This window comes from Ruditapes philippinarum, unplaced genomic scaffold, assembly GCF_026571515.1.
Source record: "Ruditapes philippinarum isolate M1 unplaced genomic scaffold, ASM2657151v2 ctg1828_1_1_1_1, whole genome shotgun sequence".
Classification (NCBI taxonomy): domain Eukaryota; kingdom Metazoa; phylum Mollusca; class Bivalvia; order Venerida; family Veneridae; genus Ruditapes; species Ruditapes philippinarum.
In genome coordinates, this window is record NW_026856633.1 from 36,137 (window position 1) to 58,081 (window position 21,945).

Below are 21,945 nucleotides of genomic sequence, written 5' to 3' on the forward strand. Positions count from 1 at the left end.
AGTGCAGACCATCATCAGCTGGCACTTCCATGCATTCTGATCATGGTCTGCACTGTTTGCTATTCAGTACGTTTTTATCTCGATATTTTCCCTCAATATTGATGAATGGTTTTGTCTAGGTTGAAAGATCCATTGAGATATTAAGTGTAGTAAAGATTTAAGACTGTCATAAATCAAAATCGTTTCTGATGAAGACGTATGAAAAGGGTATAAAGTTATATCTGATGAAATATTTTTATAGAATTTAAAAACAGGAAAATTATTATATTTCCATAATCTTATGGTTGGTTCTTGAAAGATTTGTAATAAAGAATAGTTCTTTTTTTAACACACATGAATATTGTATATAACGGCATAAAACATTCCAGAACAAAATATTTTCCTGCAGTTTTAAGCAGGGTTTTATCCATTTAGCAATGATTTTGTGCATGCTTCATTCGCTTATAAGGAAAACTACCAACATATTTCTTTCATATAAACATATTGGAGTTATTCTTTATGAAAACTAAAACAAAATTTTTGAACACTGCTGATAGCATAGATATAGCTTCATACTAGTTCAAGTTGAAACTAGTAGAATCTGTTTCCTTTTATTTTTTACATTAATAATATCTCTAACGTGAAAAATATATTTTCAAAGATAAAAATAACAGATCAGTAGTCTCCAGTTTAGTGACTGACGAGTTTTAACAGATAAATTATCAATAGGTAGGAAATAATTAAGTGAATTGTACTTACTTGATCATTGAATATATATATTTTACACATACCTGTGTCGCTTTTGCGACTCAAAAAAATGATATTGCATGGCCGTGCATATATTTTGATGTAATGTCATTTGCGTTATACAAACAAGGTGTAAAGACATGCTAAATCTGAGCCTTATACTGTAGGCCCGTCAACAAAAAATGACCCTTTTTCACTTTAAACGGTCTCTATTTTTGATATGTGATAAACAGAATATTAAATTTGTGTAAGTTCATTACTGAATTTATTGAACTCCTTGATTAAAGTAATATTATGCTTGCCAGAGGCTTGCATAATATAATTCTATTGATCTCGTTCAATAAATTTAGTGTAAGTTCACAATAAATTTAGTATTGAACTTACACTCATTCAATATTGTCTATATGATTATCAGAAATAATTACAAAAGATTAACTTGTGTACTTAAAGTTCACAATAAAATATCTACTGTACCTCTTTTATATCTGGTATGCCTTTAGCTTTCACTGAAAGTTTGTAAGTCACATGACCATGGTTGACCTCATTAGATGGTTGCCAGGTAACGTTGAACTTCGATGCTAGACCAATACAAGTAATAGAATCTGCTCTTATAGCAGACGGTATTACAATTATGGAAGACGAGTCAAGGCTTTCTAAAACACAAACAAACAAAAATGCGAATATATGAAAAATGTTTTGTTTTCACCTAAACACAACTGATATTTTTGTACATACAATCATCCCTAATAAAATATATATTTTCATCATATTTTGAGTACACTCTCAAGAAACTCAATGAGCTTGCTGTCACCGGTCGTCTACTTGTCACATATTTTTTTAATAAGTTTACTTTGACTAGATCTACCGTAGTTTGCCATGTAATGTACAGGTTTTTTTAAGATATTAAAAGAATTTTTCATTTTTTTCTTTTTGGGATTCGGTTATTATGTCACACCAACACTGTAAAGGTCATATGGAGACATTCCAGTTTTACTGGTGGGGGAAGATTTCAGATGCCTCTTTGGCATTATTTCAGGCATGAACAGGCATCTGACTAGAACCACTGATGTTCTGTAAGCTAGATGGATAACTTCCTTACATGAAAGAATCCAAAGTCCTTGGTGGTATTCAAACTCAAAGCTGTTAGGGGAAAGTATTTTTAAGTCAACAACCATAACCACTTGGCCACAGATGCCAAAACTATCAATTTCTTTGATATATAAATAAAAAACTGCAAAATAGGGCAGAAATGAGAAATTGTGATCAACAAACATATTAGACTACACATACCTGGGTATCTATGCAAAGACTTGTGTTTTAGAGTGAACACTGATACAGGGGCATTAATAGCTGAGATACTGGCTGTGAAGTTACCCTGGGAGTCACCTACTCTCAATGACAACTGCTCATCCACCCACATCAAATGATGAGAGTAATATTGTATGGCAGAAAACCTGAATTTTAAGATGTCAAATTTTTTGCAAATTGTGTTTATAAATTAAAAATCATTTATTATATAATATGACGTAATTTACAGTTGAAAGAAAAATGCAAAATTTCACAGTCACATCAAAAGCTTTCAACATAAGCAACTTAACAATAAGTTTTATATACTAGTATTCTGTTTCATTGTCGGTAAAAACTATATGAACATTTATATTATGTTTTGTTTCATTGTCTGTAAAATCTATGAGAACATTTATATTATCTCAAAATGTCAACCTCATTATTCCAATTTAAAACGCACAACAATTTATGAGAAAATATTTATCCTGCATTCACTAGAGATAAACTCTCACATTACTACATCTTCTCTCACACCCTTTTTACTCACCTTTCAATGTCCTGTAATTTCCCAACAATTGATACAGATTTGATGAGATCATCATAGTTACCATGGTTACTGTAAAGGTCAGCCATGTAAAGAGACTGGTCCTCAAACCCTTTCACATACCACATAAGCTTCTGGTGATCATGATCAATAGTTAGACTGATCACCTGTCTTCCTGAGAATGGTTGAAGTGAGAAGTATTCCAAATGATCATTGCCATTTAAAAATGTGGTTTCCACACTGACCTCAGTGACCCAGTAAAGACGACCTTTGACACTGTCCAAGGTCATATCTCTTGCTAATGCCTGGTAAACAAATTCTTCAGTATCACCATAAATGTCCGCCCTCCTGATTTGAGACTGTAAAATGATAATTAAACAAGTTACATAATGTTTTGTTCAAAGTTCACTTCCATTACATCCATAAATTAAGGGTTTAAAGTCAATTTTATTCTTACTTTAATGTTTTCTTTTATCAGATGATTACATCTTACTATTTTCAGGATATCAAAATAGATTTTATTATCTATAGTTGTGTGCATTCATGAGAAGGAGTGACTCTATCTATAAATGTTAGGTTTAATCAGCTGATTTACATTGTTTTTGTAATGAACATGCATTTATTTCACCAGGAAAGTATTTAGTTTATCTAACACAAAACTTAGTTTAAGACATTCTCTTAATAAGCTTTATAGAAAGGAAGATCAACTTATTTGAACCAATTTTAAGTCTGTTTCCTGGGAAACTAACTAGTACTGGACATATAATACGAGAAAATATAGCTAAGATTCCAGTAAGACTCAAACTCATTATTCATTAACAAGGCAGACACCTTAACCACTAAGCCCTCACTATCCTATCATAGTACTTACATCTCCATTCCTTAGTACAGACCAGTATAACCTTTGACCTAGCCAATCAAAGGCCACACATGTAGCATCTTGTATAAAGTCCAGTTGCTTCTGTTCATCCTCGTCACCAAGGTAAACAAACATATCCTTGTCATTGGTCGTCCAAAACAACTTGTCCTCATGCCATGCTAAATCTATAGAAGATAAATTATTCAATTACTATAAACAGCTGTCAGTAATACAGTGTGCTTTAATAACTATTCTCGGTGCTCGACGGTAAGAAAAGTGGCGTAAGTCTGTAGAAAGGTAACTTAGAGTTATATGTCCTGTGCCCATTATGTTAGATAATCACAGAGATCAAGTGTATAAAGTTTCAACCCATTCCTCTCTGTTGTTTTGAAAGTATTAATTTGAATGCAAAAACTTTACCAAAGTGTGACACTGACGCAGATGTCGTGAATGAGTACAATAGCTCTTTCTATTCTTCATACCGAGTGTTTGATGTGAAAGGGTGGTAACTCATATGAAATCAAGAAGGAGTTAAGACCCTTTCACACCAAGCTGTTGAAATAATCAAGCTAACAATTCAATCACTACAACTGATTTTTTTTTTCATTATTAAGCAAAACGTAAAATATGTAGCATGTTACAATCAAAATTTAATAAATTAATTAATATGATTACAAATTTATTATTAAATACATGTACTAGAGATATAGGGATTAAGACCTTGCAAACTTGCAGAATCTAATTATGAAGACTATACAGTATCACATCAGTTTTTCAGATGAAAGTTTCTAAGAGCCTTCTGGCAGTTGATGACAATATTTACAGGTCTAAGACACCAGTATACTGCCAGGCCAACCTTAATCTCGATATGCAACCTCGTCAAATTCTAAATTGTAGCCTTTTCAATCTTAGAATTTAATATGAAAATCACTTTTATTCACAAATACTGTAACACTTTTACTATGCAAAATTAACGTTTTGGAAAATCGAATCTGCCATAGCAAAAGTAGGACTCAAACCGTATTACTTAATAACACATCTGAGTACTAAAAATCATTAGAAATCTATCAACTGTTTCAGGAGTAATTATACAGAAACTATTGAATCAGATCCAACTCAAACCTCGCACCTATATACATGTGACCCCAAACCCAAACATTGTTGACATATTGTCATGGAGGAATATAATTGAGCCGCATCATGACAAAACCAACGTCTGCGCAGTCTGATCAGGATCCATGCTGTTCGCTATCAGTTTCTCTACTTGTAATAGGGTTTGTATGCTAACATCATGGATCCTGATCAGACTGCGTGGATGCGCAGGCTGGTCTGGATTCATGCTGGTCGCAAACCCATTACGTTGGTTTTGTCGTGACGCGGCTCAATTATTAATTTTACTAATCATTGTTACCTCACAGGAACTTGAAATTCTATCAAATAACCAATATTAATTATAATATCCAAATATACCCCCTATATACTTTTTATAGTATATAGGGGGTATATTTTGCATATTATCGTTAATAGTGATAGAATTTCAAGTGCCTGTGGTTACCTGTCACACCAGGGTATATCGGTGATGTTTGAAACAGTACATTGATCACCTCACCATCTAGTCCCACTTCTTTTATCTCCCATGTCTTAAAGTGGTGTTGATGCTGTACAGCAACCACAAGACTTGCTGTGTCAAACTCTAAAATCATGAAATAATCAAATGTACGAAATATAGAGAAAAATGGAAATCCTAAAGAATGCCCAGAACTTTTGTGACTTATGTTACAAACTTTTTATGTTAAATAATTTTTTTTTTTAATTTTTACATGATAAAAAACTATTTCACATTACCATTAGAAATTCATGGATATAATAACTCCCTGAGTGCGAGCTGCTATATAGCAGGCCTTAAATGCCATGCAGTCTGACTTGAATCTTTAATGATCAATTTTAGTGTTTTGATATTGGAATCCCTTAACGAAAACAATACAGATAAAAATGAAAAAGCAAGACAATTCCCAAACCACAAATCTAGCAGATTAAATAGAACACTATCCAGCCTATTTAGTGAACTAGGTTATAACTTGATTGTTATACAAAACTAATGATGAAAACTGAATAAATCTTGACTTGTATGATAACACTTGTATCAGATAACACTTGTATGATAACACATGTATGTTAACAATTGTATGGTAACACTTGTATGATAACACTTTTAAGGTAACACTTGCATGATAACACTTGTATGATAAAACTTTTATGGTAATACTTGTATGATAACACATGTATGATAACACATGTATGATTACACTTGTATGATATTCGCATCATTAACAAGACAATATATAATGTTATATACCAGCTTTTAGAGTTCTGCCATGGAATACAGTTGACCAAGGGCCAGCCCCTGAGCTAGATTTGGCCCGAACCTTGACCTGGAATATTGTATCAGGTTCAAGATTTGAAACAACAAATTTCTTTTTCTGTGAGGTTTCTTGTATCTCATTTTTGGAACCGTCATCTTGAAGGATACTGACATCATAAAGCCACTGACTGTATGCACCTTCCCCTATAAAATAACAATAACACATTTCCCATGCTCGATACCATAATTTTCAAATATGCTATTGACACATTATCAACAGTTATGTTGTGTTTATAAGCAATCCATCGAAATAAAAAATCGGCTTAAGCTGGTGTTCTGGGGTGTGAGAGATATTGCCCATTAACTATCTCTAAAGAACAGACTTAATAAAACCGAGTCTGCAGTTGTCAATGGCAACTATTTGCTTTGATTTCATTGCTCTCAAGGGATCTCCCTTTTTCTACCGTTCTTTTATTCTTTTCTGAATAATCATAAATATAGTCACCAGATACTAGTACTTACTTTATTATATATTTTGATCGTGAAATTTGTAAAAGTATAATAAGGGTTGTTCCTAATTCAAAGCAGACACACTATGCAAACAAAGTCAGCAGAAAAAGTCATTATAATGCACTATATAGTATAGACAGTTGAAAGAGTTATATTACCTTGGAAGATGAGTTTTTCAGGGGCTGTCCACTCAACAATAGCTTTGTAAGCTGTAAACAAAACCTGCACATCTCCTGGTGCGTTCAGGGGAACTAGAATATATAAATGTTAAAAATATTTGTTTAAAGTTAACTAATAAAATGAGATAAACATTTTCATTTTATTATGATTTTTACTTTATTTTATTTATTTTTCTGTTAAATTTTACATTAATTTAAATGTATAAATGTTTTATGTAATAATTAGATTGTTAAATAACATATCTGCTAATACACATCAGCCTTATTAGATATTTATTACGGTAGAATGGGAAAAAATATGTACTTTGTTATGACATAGGCAAATCTAAAGCAACAATTACTAAACATATGGAGCTCTGTGGCATAGAAAACTTTTTTTATTTGGGATGAATTATAAGACCTATAAAATTTATATAAATATTGTTCCTATATTTGAAGGAGATCAGGAAATATCTTCCAAAATGTTTTCATTACATAACAGACAACTAACACAGATGTAAAAGAAAATAAATCATACCTGGCACCGGTTGTGAGTTAGGGTAGTACAGATTAAATCCCGTGAAATGTTTCTCCCAGAATGCCAGAGAATGATGGTAATAAGTCCGGTTTCCTAAATCAAACGCTTCGCTGAATACTTTACTGCCATTGGTCCAGAAAAACTTCTCGTCATAGTATACGATACTTTCAGTTTTCAGGAAGTGTGGACGAGCGACGGAACCTTGCCTCATATCAGTGACACCAGTACCATCCAGGTACGCTGACATGACAGTATTGTGAGTGTTGTTTGGGTAAAAGAGGAGGAGATTTTCGTAATCTATGAAGAATGTCTGAAGCTCAACCGGAATGACAAGTGTCGGGTCAGGTTCACTTCTTTGTGAGAAGTCAATTAACGGAACAGAGTATAATCCGGCTTTGTTTGATAGTGTGTAGTAAAGATACCTGAAAATGTAATATAAAGGTCTTTCAATGATATGATGATCATTATAAAAAAAAATAAACTATTGACACTTGTACTTCTGGAAGCAAAAGTGATTAGTATTTCCCATCAGTATAGAGCAAGACCGGCCTATGCACCTGTGCAGACCCACCAAGCTCTATATTGTTGGCTGACTAAATGTTCATCTTTATATCACCAAAATTAATAATAGTTCTGAAAAAATGAAGCTGGAAAATTCAGAAGATTAAGAATTAAAGCATTTTAAATTTCTGCATCAAAATCAGACAGGAATTAAAAGTTCTGTACTTTTAGAAAAATAGAAATACTTGAATGTTTTTTTCCCTATATTAAACACCAAGGAAGTTTAAACAGCTATAAATTTTTCAGCCAATAATGAAAATGCAATCAACATGATTTTAATCTTAATTTAATCAACACGAAGTTGTCAATTTCATAGTTTTAAAGAAGAAGATTACTTTAAATAGCATGACCTGAACCTCTTTATTAACATGAATTCTCAGAATCTGTTCAAAAAATAATAATAATAGAACATAATTGAGTTTTTTCAAATGCTTGTTTTTCAAATTAAATGATTCAAGTTTTTAACTGATTTATTTTAGTTTAGACTGAATTCATTTTAGCTCTATTGCGAAAGAAGCTAGAATATTACAGTTTCTGTTCAGTACTGAACAATTAGGGTAATTTTTTTTTGCTCAAGAAAACAATTTGCCTCTGACCAGGTTTAAACCCAGGAGGCTACTGATCCTTAGATTACTAGTCCCTCATATTAAACACTACTAGTGACTAGGACATGTCGCCACTTAAATGAGATTTCCTTTGTTTTAAAATGATGGTTTTAATATCAAGATATATCAGAATCAGAATAATGAGGAAGAAATTAACAAAATTGACAATGTTAACATACTTACCCATTGATAGGATCAACTTTAAGCTCATGAGGTGGGTTGGGTACCAGGTCTAATGCTACAATACACTGGTTCCAGTCATCAATTATTATGGTACACTGGTAAATCTATATAAGAAATAAAGCCTTGTGTGATTCCTTATGTCATTAAAATGGAAAAAGAAATATTGACATTGCAAGTTTAACATATAAAACAGCTCAATTATCATCTCAAGTTATGTTAAAGTAATGTTAAGACCACCTTGTCATGAAGGATGTTTTATATTGTATCAATTTGATTTTAATGAATAATTTTGTTTAATTCTAAATGATGACTTCATGTATTTATACATGTACATGTACATTATACTGCATTGTAATACAACAAAGGTTTTCTAGCAATTTTGGCTGTAAATGTACATGTATCTGACATGAAGTGTATGTGTATCATTCTAAAATTAAGGTATACATATGCAATAAGGTATACATATGCAATAAAGAAAGGCATTTTTGTTTATTTTTTAGCTTTGTTATTTTTCAAGTTTGTTAGCTAACAAAATGACTCATTTCAAAGTTGGATTGTAAAATTGATGAATTATGTTACCCTAATTTTTTTATATGCCCTTAATTAACTCCCCTTAAATGGCAATAAGGTCCCGGACATCCGGGACTGTCCCAGAAATCAGGTGACTGTGACGAAGGAGTCCTGGAGGTGATTTATGTCTCAGTAAAAAATAAATCTAAAAAAAAATCACCTATGCAGCAAGAAATATTATACATGTATTTTATGCAGTTTCATTTTAAAGTTAATACATGTACATGTATTAACTATGCTGATAACAGAACGATTGTCTGCAGATACTACATGATTGTATAGCAGTAGTCAGGGAATGGTGACACTAATCCTTTGTTAGGTAAATCTATGTGGTCCCTTCAAACATGTTTTACAACTGAAGGTAACTTTATTTGTTCTCAAGTTATATATCATATATTGTCTTACCCGGTGACCATCTATTACATAGGCTTTATTATGTAGCCAATCTACGTCGATTGCCGTGGGTTGACCTAACATTGGATACATGTCCTCCTTTAACGTTTCTCCATCGATGTTGACTAGAGTTACCTGCCCACTGTCGTCTGACACCAGCACCAGTTCCCGTTTAACATGTACGCCAACACCTTTAATATATACCACAATTCATTATTTAATGATAAAAACGAAGAAGTGAAATAATTTGTTTGTTTTTTCTCAATTATTTCGAACGTTCAACTAAACCCAATTGTAAACTACTAAAAACTAAAATTTTACATTACATTCGCAATAAACCCTTGATTTGATGGCATCAATGTTATCAGAACGCAAAAACGATTCGTAAAATTAATTACTCATATAATATCTTAAACTTAGATATCTTAACAGTTTAAAGCAAAAACAAGTTAAATTGCTTCGATCACTTTGCCAAAAATCTGTTAGATAATTTTGTCTTTCTGCTTTAGATTTCACATTTAAACATCTGAATTTTTTTCATTCTCTTATTGTGCAATCATACATGACATTTTAATGGCAGAATTTTAGAAATTACAAAAATTGTAAATGATTACTAAATTGGATAAAGCTGAAATTACTAATATAATGTTTATTATTTATTTTAACCACTTTTCAGCAAGTTGATTAAGAACATGCAAGTCTAATTGATAATAGAAATTCACTGTCTGCAAAAGTGTACTTAGTGAAACTATCTGTTCAGAGGCACATAAAAATTCTAAATTTCAGTTGAAACAAAATAGTGCACTTTACTTGGAAGTTCTGCTAAACTGTGGTGGCTAAATAAGTTAATCAAGCAATTCTTACATCAAAGTCTGACGGAAAAAAAAACAACAGAATAAAAACAACACCATGCAAAGTACCAGTTCACAACATCTAAAAACTGATGATGTTTTTATATATGAGGAATGTAGAGTAAGTAATGAAAATGTATGTTTCTGGGAGGAAAGGAACCCAACCTTACTGAAATGATGCCAAAGGATCATTTAAGAAAGAACCTAACCAACCTGAAATGGTGCCAAAGGTTCACTTAACAATAAATTAACTAGAATGCAATGGGAACAGAGTTTGCACTGTATTTCAAACTGCAATAGCAGAGTACATAGTAGCAAACATAACATATCGTGAGTAAATTTTGTTGGAAAGATACCAACTTGGTAAGAAAAAAACTCAGAAACCATCCAGTGTCATCAGGTAATAACAATTATTGTCATTATTTTAGCACCAGATGCTTCCTCTATAACCAATAAAAAATTATCATAAAGTAATGAACACTGGAACTGGAAAGCAGTTTCAGGTATTATCTATTCAAATACTATTACTATCAAATTGGTGTCTTGAAATAGTACCGGTATATACATGTATATACTTGTGTGTCTTAAAATAATAGCCAATATTTCTGCAAAAATAAAGTGTACCAATATTGGTACACAGCATTTGTTATATACTCTATTGATAAAGATTTTGATTTTTAGTAGAATATTGTTCCTAACATAAGGACTGGAACATGAATACTAAAGTTGAAAATACCTAAATTTAAAAATAAAACTAAAACAAAATTTGATTGGTTGATAAGATGGGCATGATATTCTGATGATGAAGGGGGAAACTTGGGTGAACATTTTCGTTACCTTGTACAAGCTCAACGCTTGAATTACTTTGATATAATATTGTAGTCCCGTCTGAGGAAAGCAGAAGAAAGAAAATAAAAACAGAATCAAGATTATTCACGAAGAGAAACGTCTGAAATTCTTTCATTTCTTACAGTTTATTATAAAGTCTTAACTATAACTATTCTACAATATAATATTGCTAAGTAACATAAATTGTAATGAACCAAAATAACAATCAACTTTTTCAATACATAGATGCAATTCTTCTTGGTACCGTATATGAGTTTTTTTTTCTACTACATGTAAAACTGTCATTTACTGAAGCCCAAAATAAATGTTGAAGAAACATTACGGCTTTCAATTTAGTTAACGCTTTTACGCTTATTATGAACAGCATTCAATAAAATTAAAATTGTTAATTGTCATTTTGGATCCACAACATGAGGTACTTCCTTTAAAGCATGTTGCTGTAATAGTTAATGAACATGTATTTTTAGTGTGTAACTTTGTTACATGGAATAACTCTGTCAAATAACTTCAAGGAAAATCTTGTTCTAAGAGAAATCAATACATTATACATCCAATTTCAAGTTACGAAAAATCAGTAAATTTCTCAAATTTCATACCTATTTTCATCCAACTTATTCAAAAGCAACACTCCAATTCTGAATCTTCAAGATAACATTAATTGGTTTAAACTTATTCAGTTTTTATATACATGTTAATGCCTTAATACAACTTCATGTATTTTAGTAATAAATGTCAAGAAGACATAAAATTTTAATGTAATATATAAACTGCTAGGTGATTATCTAAAACTGCTGTTAAAAAGTCAAATGTTTAAATACTAAAAATGATAAAATAAACATGCACTGGTTAACATAGCTTAGTTCTTTGAGGGCAAGAGGTAAGAATAAGACAGAGCTATGTAAGACCTTGGTATATGACACAGCCAGGCAAACCTACATATCCTGATTGTAAAATTATATAAAAACTTTTGGCTTTCAACTTAAGTATTCTGATATTAAAATACTTTTAGCTGTGCAAGTTCAGAAAGTCGACACTGTCTCTGTCTATGTTGATTTATACAAAATTTATATTAATTCAATTGTATACGAAGCTATAAGCTTATAGGCACACTGGAATTACTGTCTAGGTTGAATGTCTATGTCACCAGTAGAGATTCAAAATGACCTGTTAAACTGTGCAATAGGGCCAGCTGCAGTTTGTGTGAATTTAGCATTAAGTTAATCTAAACAAAGGAAATTTCAAAATTAGAATCAGGAGCAGGCCATTCATAAAGGTTAAATTAAAACCTGTCAGCACTAAAATTGAATTCTGTCTAAATCTGAAAGACAAATAAATGTAATTAACAAGTATAAGAACCATTCTGTGTAAAAAATGTGCTGGCAATATGGAGAATGTCAGGATAACTTTCCTGAAATATGACAACTCACAATTTCTTATAATAACAAAAACCATTCTATAAGGCTATAAGAGTATGTAAGATTTGTTTCTCCATCTTTTCTGTAATAAAATCTGTAAATATATGAGAAAGATATGAAGTTACTCAGGGACCAGTATTTATACCTGAAATAATATAAGGATAGGAGAGGTAATTATGCCGTCTGCCTATCCCATTGAATGTTTATTTGGAACAACTATCTGACAACAATGTTTAGTGTGACCTAAAACAAACAGAAAATGATGTAAAAAAAATAATTAAGTCTACTAAAATGTCTGTAAATATTTCACTAATTTTGAAACATTTTAGAAGGAAGGCCTAAGGTATTTAATTCATAAATAATGAATTCTGCTTAAAGCCGGTGCTACAGGGCAAGGGTGAAAGCTTGGCTTTAATCACAAATGCTCCATCAGACCAATCCTGTAACACTTTTAATTTTGCTATAACAGGCAAACTTTAAGATTATCTCTTTTGCATAATTATGTTTTGTGATGAACCTTGTGTGTGTTATTTTCAGATAATTTTCAACATTCTGTTCTAACAGAAATTTCAGTTTCAATAACGGAATTATATTACTTAATTATAGGTGACAACAATTGAAATACTTAATCATTAATGCATCCAGTATAAAATATTTTCATATGGCTGTTTTATTATGATTTTTATTATGTATTATGTAATATTTCTTGCATATCATACAGGATTATCTACTGTATACAACGGTGCAAGAAAATCCTGTCTTAAATCCTGTAAGACAAGTAACGTGTTTTAAATGACATCATTCCCACACGACTGATGACTTATGAATGAACTGCGTTCTTTGGAATAAGTCATTTTGCGGTTAAAAATGAATTGTCAATTCATACGCTATCATAAGAAAAAAGTGTTAAATGAAAATATTAGTTTGTATTATGTCTTTTCAAGAAATCATCAATTTGTAATATGCAAGAACCTGCTGTTGTCTAGGAATATCTAGCTCTCGGGTAACTGTTAAGCGGAAACTCGGCAGAGCCTTTTTACCGCCGAAAAACAGATACCGTTGAGCTAGATATTCCATTCTGTACTGGCAGCTGGTGTAAGGTTCGTATAGTGTACTGTGTACAGTATGGGCCGGTGGACTGTTTAATTATTGCAGTAAACTTTTGAGTTTTAATTTGAATTCATCAAGTGCCACCTGTCATAACATCCGAGCAATCTAACCCTATGTTGCTCCCATAGTTACAGACCTTAAAATTTGTTAAATTTATGTTAAACAAAGTTGGCATGGGACAGATCCATTTTAAATATTCAACAAAATTATAATGGTTACAAGATTAATATTCACATTCTCATAATACTGCTTGAAGTCATAATCTAGTTATTTACTTCTAATTTGCAGAAGACATAAAAGTCATGTCAACAGTTTATTTTATTAATAGGTAAACATTAGCTACGTTTTTCCCTAAGTCTCAGTTATCTAACAGACGTAGGATTTTTTTTGTCACAGTTAAATTCTGGCAGGGTTTACGTATGGCATACTACACTAATGATTATTTTACGAGGCCTTGCCGAGAGATAAGTCTGCAGCTGTACAATGCATGTGCCACTGTTTTACTTGGCTCATACTCTCTGCCATGCATTCTTTTTATTTTTCATACTGCTTTTCTCCAATTACAACAAAGACTGTTTTCACAAATTTGACTAGAACTAGGAATATCTAAGAGTTAACTGCAACAGTGTTTTAACCTGTTTTGTAAGTTTATGGAGTGACGACTGTTTTGTAATAGTTTAGTATTTTACCCCAGAGTCTGATCTGTTACTGTAAAACTGCACGCTCATAGTCTGCAGACACTGCTGGTTTTTGACCGGCATTCAAATAACTGTTTCTAATCCTTGTAGTTAAAAGAGACCAGCTTACATGGTAACTATGTATCTAAGCATCTAAGACATTGTCATTTTTTTTTAAAAGTGATGTCTTTCAAAATGAAGTAATTGAGAAGATATTGGTTTAAACATATTTATTTAAACTCAATTGCGAAACAAGTTCTTGCAACTTATATTAATCACTTTCAAGTCCGCTTCCTGGAACCAACCAGTACTGGTGTCAATTGAAGAAACATGGTCATGACCCGATTAAGGCTCGAACCCATGATTCCATTGGTTTAGAGGCAGACACCATAACCAGTAGGCCACCGCTCCCCTTAAGATATTAAATATACCTTTACCAATATCATCATAATACATTGTCTTCTTTCTTTTCTTTTCTTTTTCTTTTTGTTTGACAGGTTTTAAGTCACTGTAACACAAACACTATTTAGGTTTTAAGATGGCTTATCACCTTTATACTGATTGAGGAAGACCTCAGTTGCCACTCCGTAAATCATATAATTATTATATCATCAATTTATTCAACTTTTGAACCTGTATAAAATAAATTAATAACTGCTGTGTCAAGCAGATTCTACATTATATCACATTGAAATACTAAAAATCTATTTATTATACATTTATAAGATGCCGAACTTGATGACTTCGTTTAAAAATTATCGCATTTTAGACTATTGAATATTAAAAGATGAACAATCTTCTATCAATATGAACTAACTGTTCAAGTTATGATGAACTAGATAATGTAAATGACAACCAAAAAAAAAAAAGAATACATGGCAGACAAGATAATTTTGACAGATAGAATAATAAATCTCTGTACAATAATAGATGGACTGATTTACTTCAAAACTGTCAACTGAAATCATTCTTGGAGCAGACAATTGCTAATGGGGATAAATGGAGATCACTTTTGACAGAAATATATCAAAAGGCAATCAATTACAATATATACTAACTTCTGTTAACTTAATAATATTTGTGTCCATTCTTTTTTGCTCACTTTGAAATTTATCATTTTAACTCTATACAAAACATAAAAAATAATTTTCAATTTTCCAACCAATGTCTAAGTCATAGCCTGTAGGCAACTATTAAAGAATATTAACTCAGTTTTCTCATTTTTTTCTTTAACCAATAAAAACTACATATCAATATAACAGAACTCTTGAAAAAAATACTGCCTAAAAACATTACATGTATCTTGAACTTACAACCTCCAAGTAATCTTCATTGTCTACAGTTTAACTGTCCTTTAGCATACTTAAGATTTTCTTTTTAAAATTGCTCTTTTCCATAACATATGCCCTTAAACGATTTGACTTGCATTTATTTTGCCAAAACTTCTGTCCATTAAATAACCCTCTATAAATTCTCTATAAATTCTCCTGTCTAAAATACTGGCATCATTTAAAACATATATTGGTTTCTCTGAGAATTCCTTAGTGATACATAAAATGTATAGGGCAATTTTTACAGAGGAAAACAGATATGACTGTCTTCACTCTAAATCTGAACCATTTACCGATAAGAATCACTGCACCTTACAAGGAACTAAATATTGTTTGCGTAAGACACATGAAACAATCTCACCATGATCAGAAAAATCAAAGCATCAAACTGGTCCTACATTTCCACTACCCTCATAAATGGGCCTGTCCTGCTCTTACTTTGGAATTGTCCATGACCGTAAGGTTTTAGAGAATTCAATCTTAATACAGTAAAAACTCCCTGAACCGGAAATGCTGACTGGACCATCATTTTCTTTTTAGTTAAGAGAGGATTCTGGATCTAATTTATTTAATTGTTGTGTATAAAGTCTTGCGGAAGGTAGTCTAGTACTGGTGTAACTCTCCAGGAACGATGCGCCTATATGACTGAAATACTGTTGGGAAAAGGTGTAAAATCAAACAAACAAACAAACAAAACAAACAATAAAGTCTTGGAATATGATTGTTGTTCCTAGATGCCCATGAAGTTGAAACATTATGACGTTAGAAGGAGATTTATTAATAAACCACCTTCCAAAAACTGCAATGTCAACAACAAACCGTTTTATCAACAAGATACCCTAAATGTTCAAGGGGTTGTCAACAAAATAAAATTTCTAGAGAAGCATTTTCCAAATGACAAAACAAATTTTGATGGGTTGAACAAAATAAAATTTCCTAGAGAAGCAAGCATTTCCAAAAGACAAAACAAATTTAACAAAAAGAAAACAAAAAGTTTTACTAAATCTTCCTGACACAGGCTACAATGGAAAGCAGATGTAATATATACAAACTCTAACACAACCTGGCATTAGATATCAATCAAAATGTCCAAAGCAATCCAAATATCTGCATATCAAGTAAATATATGGATTTTTAAGGAAGAACTAAAGCTATTGTTTTATATAAGATTATATAGCAGGGGTGGGGATTCTATTCACTGATAAGATTATAAATGCTATTTAATCAGCAGATTCTGTCAGTATCGAGATAACCTGGTCTCAAATGATCTGACCTATTATGTTTTATTACACAGTAATATTTTTTTTATCACAAGCTTTGAATTTTTTTCAAGCTTGAAGACAGAATTATACAACTGGTAAGTATTAGTTTATTCCAGTGTTGAATTTATTCAACATTTTCAAAAACATTGCATTTAACAGTGATATTTTGCGAGATATTTTGGTACCAATGGCAAGGGAATGACACAGAATTGTGCTTCCAAGAGATGTGTATTTAGTGCTATAGTTTAGAATGGGGACATAGTACAGTACCTGACTTTCCAATTAGCTAGCTGGAGAGCTTCCTCACACATAAGAATTGAAAGGCACTGGCAGGAGTCAAACCTACAGGGGTAAGGGGCAAGTAATTTGAAGTCAATGACCTAAACCACTCTGCAATAGAGAACCCTCTACATCACTTTAATACCGCCTCCGTGGTCGAGGGGTTAGAGTTGATGACTTCTAATCCAGTTACCTCTCTGGCATGGGTTCGATCCCCGGGAGATGCTTTGGTAGTTTAGCACGGAGGAAGGTAGTCTTGTATTGGTGCAACTCTCCAGGAACGATGGTTAGGAAACTACCCGCCTATATGACTAAAGCACTGTCGGGAAAAGGCGTAAAATGAAACAAACAAACAAACAAAAACATCACTTTTAGTTCAGTAGGAAATTTTATGTAAATACAGTTTTTAATATTTTCAAAATGTAGAAACAGAGAAGTAAAATGGTATTAACAAGGAAATACATTATCATGTATTCAAGGCTAGAAAGATCCTGCTGTATGCACTTCCGAAAATCTATTAATACTTATTTCAATCGCCAAGAAATAAAAATTATATGTTTTTTCCAAGTAATCAAATATCAGTTTTGTTAACCGATATTCGGACATTACATTAAGTACTCGGTTAACAGGTTACTTGTTCCCATCCCAAAATAAAATAAAAAAAGTTATGTAAAAGTCTTAACTGGAGCGACATAGAAGCCGTTTTCTGCCCAACGCAGATCACAAAGGTCATGTGGTATAGGCACCGTGCTATAGATGGTTATAAAAGGTTGTTGGTTTAAATTAGGACTGGCTTGTTCTTGAAATAATGCACTGCGGTGTTCGTCCTATGAAGAGACCTTAAATATATAGGGTCAGTCCCTGGCTTAAAACCAAATCAGAAAAAAAATATAGTGTTGGGTTCAGTTTAACAAACAGTAATCAACAATAAGAAAGCAGAAAGTTCATTCACTACAAAGTCAGCTGGGTGCTGATGACTATACACTTCACACATATAAATCTATTTGTATATTTGTATACAGTAACAGAAAATGTTTGACGTCAACAGGTTGACTTTTTCCTGGCAAAAGGCATTTAATTAACAATGGTGGAGGGGGGGGGGGGGGAAAAGACTTCTTATTTTTTAGAGAACTGATCATGCTTAAGGTTAGGTCCGTAATAAATATAACAAAAGAATAATAATTAGTACAGAATGATTGTTATTTTCTCAGTTAACACTGATAATTCTGAAACAGCCAATACTAACACAATCTTTCTCCGACTTTTGATGAGAAACGACATCTCTGTCCTAGATAGATTTTTTTCATTATGCTATTTATTTCCATAGCTAAGGTATATGGCAGTATGACGAGAAGGTATCAGCGTGATTACGTAGATGTAATTAAGGTGTATACCTATAAACAAAAGAACATGTTTGTTACAATGTCTATACTATTACCTAGAACATGTAATACATTTTCTACAGGTATCCAGAATAGACATCTTTCCACCAATAAATAACTGTAACACGTTCCGCATTATTGCCAGGAATAAATAACAACAAGTTTTGACCTCAGTTTTGGCAAAGATTTCAAACTTTGTACTGTTTAGTAGACAGTCATAGACGTTTTAAGAAAATAGAAAACAATGTCAGTCATACGCAAACTAGAAGTATATTGAGCAAAACACTTTGTGTGGTCACAGGTATTGTTTTGAAATGGTTTTAATACACAGGCTTGAATTTAGAACTTGCTTAAGAATAAAATAACTAGAACTATCACTAAATGTGATTAATACCCCCACAAGACTGCTTCGGAAATGAGGATGTTACTAGTAACAGAATACCTTGTAAAAGAATTGAAATATAGAGTTATGGTTGTTGGCAATTAAAGATAGTTGTGGTTCTTGTATGTTGCATTTCCTTTCAATGTGGTTGGCCATTGATGAAGTTTAATTGAATTACTCTGTAATAAGTCCAGAAAGACAAAGAAAAGGAACAAAGGGCAAAAACTCTATAAAAACTGAAGATAGAGTTATAGTTCTTGTGCACTGCACTTCCTCCTATTGTGCTTGACCATTGTATGAAGTTGTTTTGAATTCCAACCAGTGCGTTTTAAGTTATGCTCAGGACAAGGAAAAGTATCGAAGGGCAGTAACTCTGTATTTTGTCAAAATGGAGTTATGGCTCTTGTGCACTGTACTTCCTTTTAATGTCCTTGACGACTGTATGAAGTTGTACTGAATTCCAAACAGTAAATTTCAAGTTATGCTCTGGACAAGGAAAAGTAACAAAGGGCAATAACTCTGTAATAAGTCAAGATGGAGTTATGGTTCTTGTGCACTGCACTTCCTCTCAATGTGCTTGACCATTGTATGAAGTTATATTGAATTCCAACCATTAGTCTTCAAGTTATGCTCCGGACAAAAAAGCAATGGAAAAGTAACAAAGGGCAATAACTCTGTAATTAGTCAAGATGGAGTTATGGTTCTTGTGCACTGCACTTCCCCTTATTGTGCTTGACCATTGTATGAAGTTGTTTTGAATTCCAATCAGTAGTTTTCAAGTCATGCTCTGGACAAGGAAAATTAACAAAGGGCAGTAACTCTGTAATTAGTCAAGATGGAGTTATGGTTCTTGTGCACTGCACTTCCTCTCGATGTGCTTGACCATTGTATGAAGTTATATTGAATTCCAACCATTAGTCTTCAAGTTATGCTCCGGACAAAAAAGCAACGGAAAAGTAACAAAGGGCAATAACTCTGTAATTAGTCAAGATGGAGTTATGGTTCTTGTGCACTGCACTTCCCCTTATTGTGTTTGACAATTGTATGAAGTTGTTTTGAATTCCAACCAGTAGTTTTCAAGTTATGCCCCGGACAAGGAAAAGTAACAAAGGGCAATAACTCTGTAATTAATCAAGATGGAGTTATGGTTCTTGTGCACTGCACTTCCTCTCAATGTGCTTGACCATTGTATATAGTTATATTGAATTCCAACTATTAGTCTTCAAGTTATGGTCCGGACAAAAAAAAGCAATGGAAAAGTAACAAAGGGCAATAACTCTGTAATTACTTTAAATAGAGTTATGGTTCTTGTGCACTGCACTTCCCCTTATTGTGTTTGACAATTGTGTGAAATTGTTTTGAATTCCAACCAGTAGTTTTCAAGTTATGCCCCGGACAAGGAAAAGAAACAAAGGGCAATAACTCTGTAATTAGTCAAGATAGAGTTATGTTTCTTGTGCACTGCACTTCCTCTCAATGTGCTTGACCATTGTATGTAGTTATATTGAATTCCAACCATTAGTCTTCAAGTTATGCTCCGGACAAGGTAAATGCAACAGACAAAAAAAAAAGCAATGGAAAAGCAACAAAGGGCAATAACTCTATAATTACTTTAGATAGAGTTATGGTTCTTGTGCACTGCACTTCCCCTTATTGTGTTTGACAATTGTGTGAAGATGTTTTGAATTCCAACCAGTAGTTTTCAAGTTATGCCCCGGACAAGGAAAAGTAACAAAGGGCAATAACTCTGTAATTAATCAAGATAGAGTTATGGTTCTTGTGCACTGCACTTCCTCTCAATGTGCTTGACCATTGTGTGTAGTTATATTGAATTCCAAGCATTAGTCTTAAAGTTATGCTCCGGACAAGGAAAATGCAACGGACGTCTGGACCGACCGACCGACCGACCGACCGCCCGACCGACCAACCGACCGACCGACCGACCACCGGGTGACTCCTATATACCCCCCCAAACTTCGTTTTTGGGGGTATAATAAATCTTATGTGATTTTCTTCAAATATATCATAATTGTCATTTTAAATAAAGAAATAACTTAAGACATTTAATTGTAATTAACAAACAAACACAAATTTTGTACTTTCATGACAATATGATCACCTTTTAGTGCAGTAATAGGTCAACTCCTTATATAATTTAATAGGTCAGTTACCCTGTTACTGCACTAGGGTGATGATTATTATATTCCAAGATGAAAATCACCATGACAAAATCAGCTATTAGGGTTTTCATAATAATGAGAAGCACATTAAGTTAGATATAAAGGGGGTTTCTCTAACTGATTAAGCAACTAAACTGTTTCCTAATTACTTTCAATAATTTCAAACTGTTCTAGTCATTACTTCATCATGTTATTTAATGACGTTTTGGGTAGGAGCATCTTTTTGGATAATAGATCAAAAACAAACAAATTTTCTCTAGAACATTCATAGACTTCTTCAAATATCACTGAAATTACAAAAAAATAAAATCTTTCTGTATAATATTTAGCTAATTGCAGTAGCTCATTAAACATTGGTAATTTCATCATTGTTGCAAATCCATGTAATTGTGTTTCAAAATTTTAGAAAAAATATCATATGAATTAGAACTACGACTGAAACTGTGAACCTTAAATAAATATAACTATTTTATTTCAATTCAGGCTTCAACAAAAAACCAAATTAATGTATCAATAAATTGTCACAGAGGGAATTACATTTTGAAGGAAAGTCTTGAAGATAATGGAAGGGTTTTTTTTCTGTACTTTCTTAGTAACAAATTTTCTAGGATTGGTACTCACAATGAATATGATAATCTGATCAAAAGATATGAAACGATATTTGGTTCAGATATTTTATATAATCTCCAATGAACTCCAAACCCTAGGGCCAGCAAAATCTGATTTTGACTAACTTGTCTGTTTTTATCTGAAGCATTTCTCAACTTATGATATTTATATAGTAAATTCTTGAAAACTTTCACTTGTCCATACAGACTAATTGGGTCAACCTGGGCAACAAGGTAATTAATTTTGCCAGCCCTGAACCCCTGCCATTCCTACCTTAAAGAAAATGAAAACTTAGTTACCAAGATGATAACAGTTAATTATA

General features: G+C 32.4%; 1 protein-coding gene across 3 annotated transcripts in view; it reads right to left on the reverse strand.

Annotated features, from left to right (window-relative positions):
• LOC132747175 (proto-oncogene tyrosine-protein kinase ROS-like) overlaps positions 1-21,945 on the reverse strand; it is a gene marked incomplete at its 5' end in the record, with an annotated part of 93,108 nt that overhangs the window by 22,704 nt on the left and 48,459 nt on the right. For 2 of the 3 annotated variants that reach the window (XM_060736501.1, XM_060736503.1), the window contains 11 exon segments: positions 1,201-1,379; positions 2,017-2,180; positions 2,561-2,916; positions 3,429-3,601; positions 4,972-5,109; positions 5,773-5,982; positions 6,447-6,539; positions 6,985-7,406; positions 8,334-8,437; positions 9,309-9,487; positions 10,985-11,035. In XM_060736501.1, the coding sequence (XP_060592484.1) occupies positions 1,201-1,379; positions 2,017-2,180; positions 2,561-2,916; positions 3,429-3,601; positions 4,972-5,109; positions 5,773-5,982; positions 6,447-6,539; positions 6,985-7,406; positions 8,334-8,437; positions 9,309-9,487; positions 10,985-11,035 (2,069 nt within the window). 3 annotated transcript variants of the gene reach the window in all.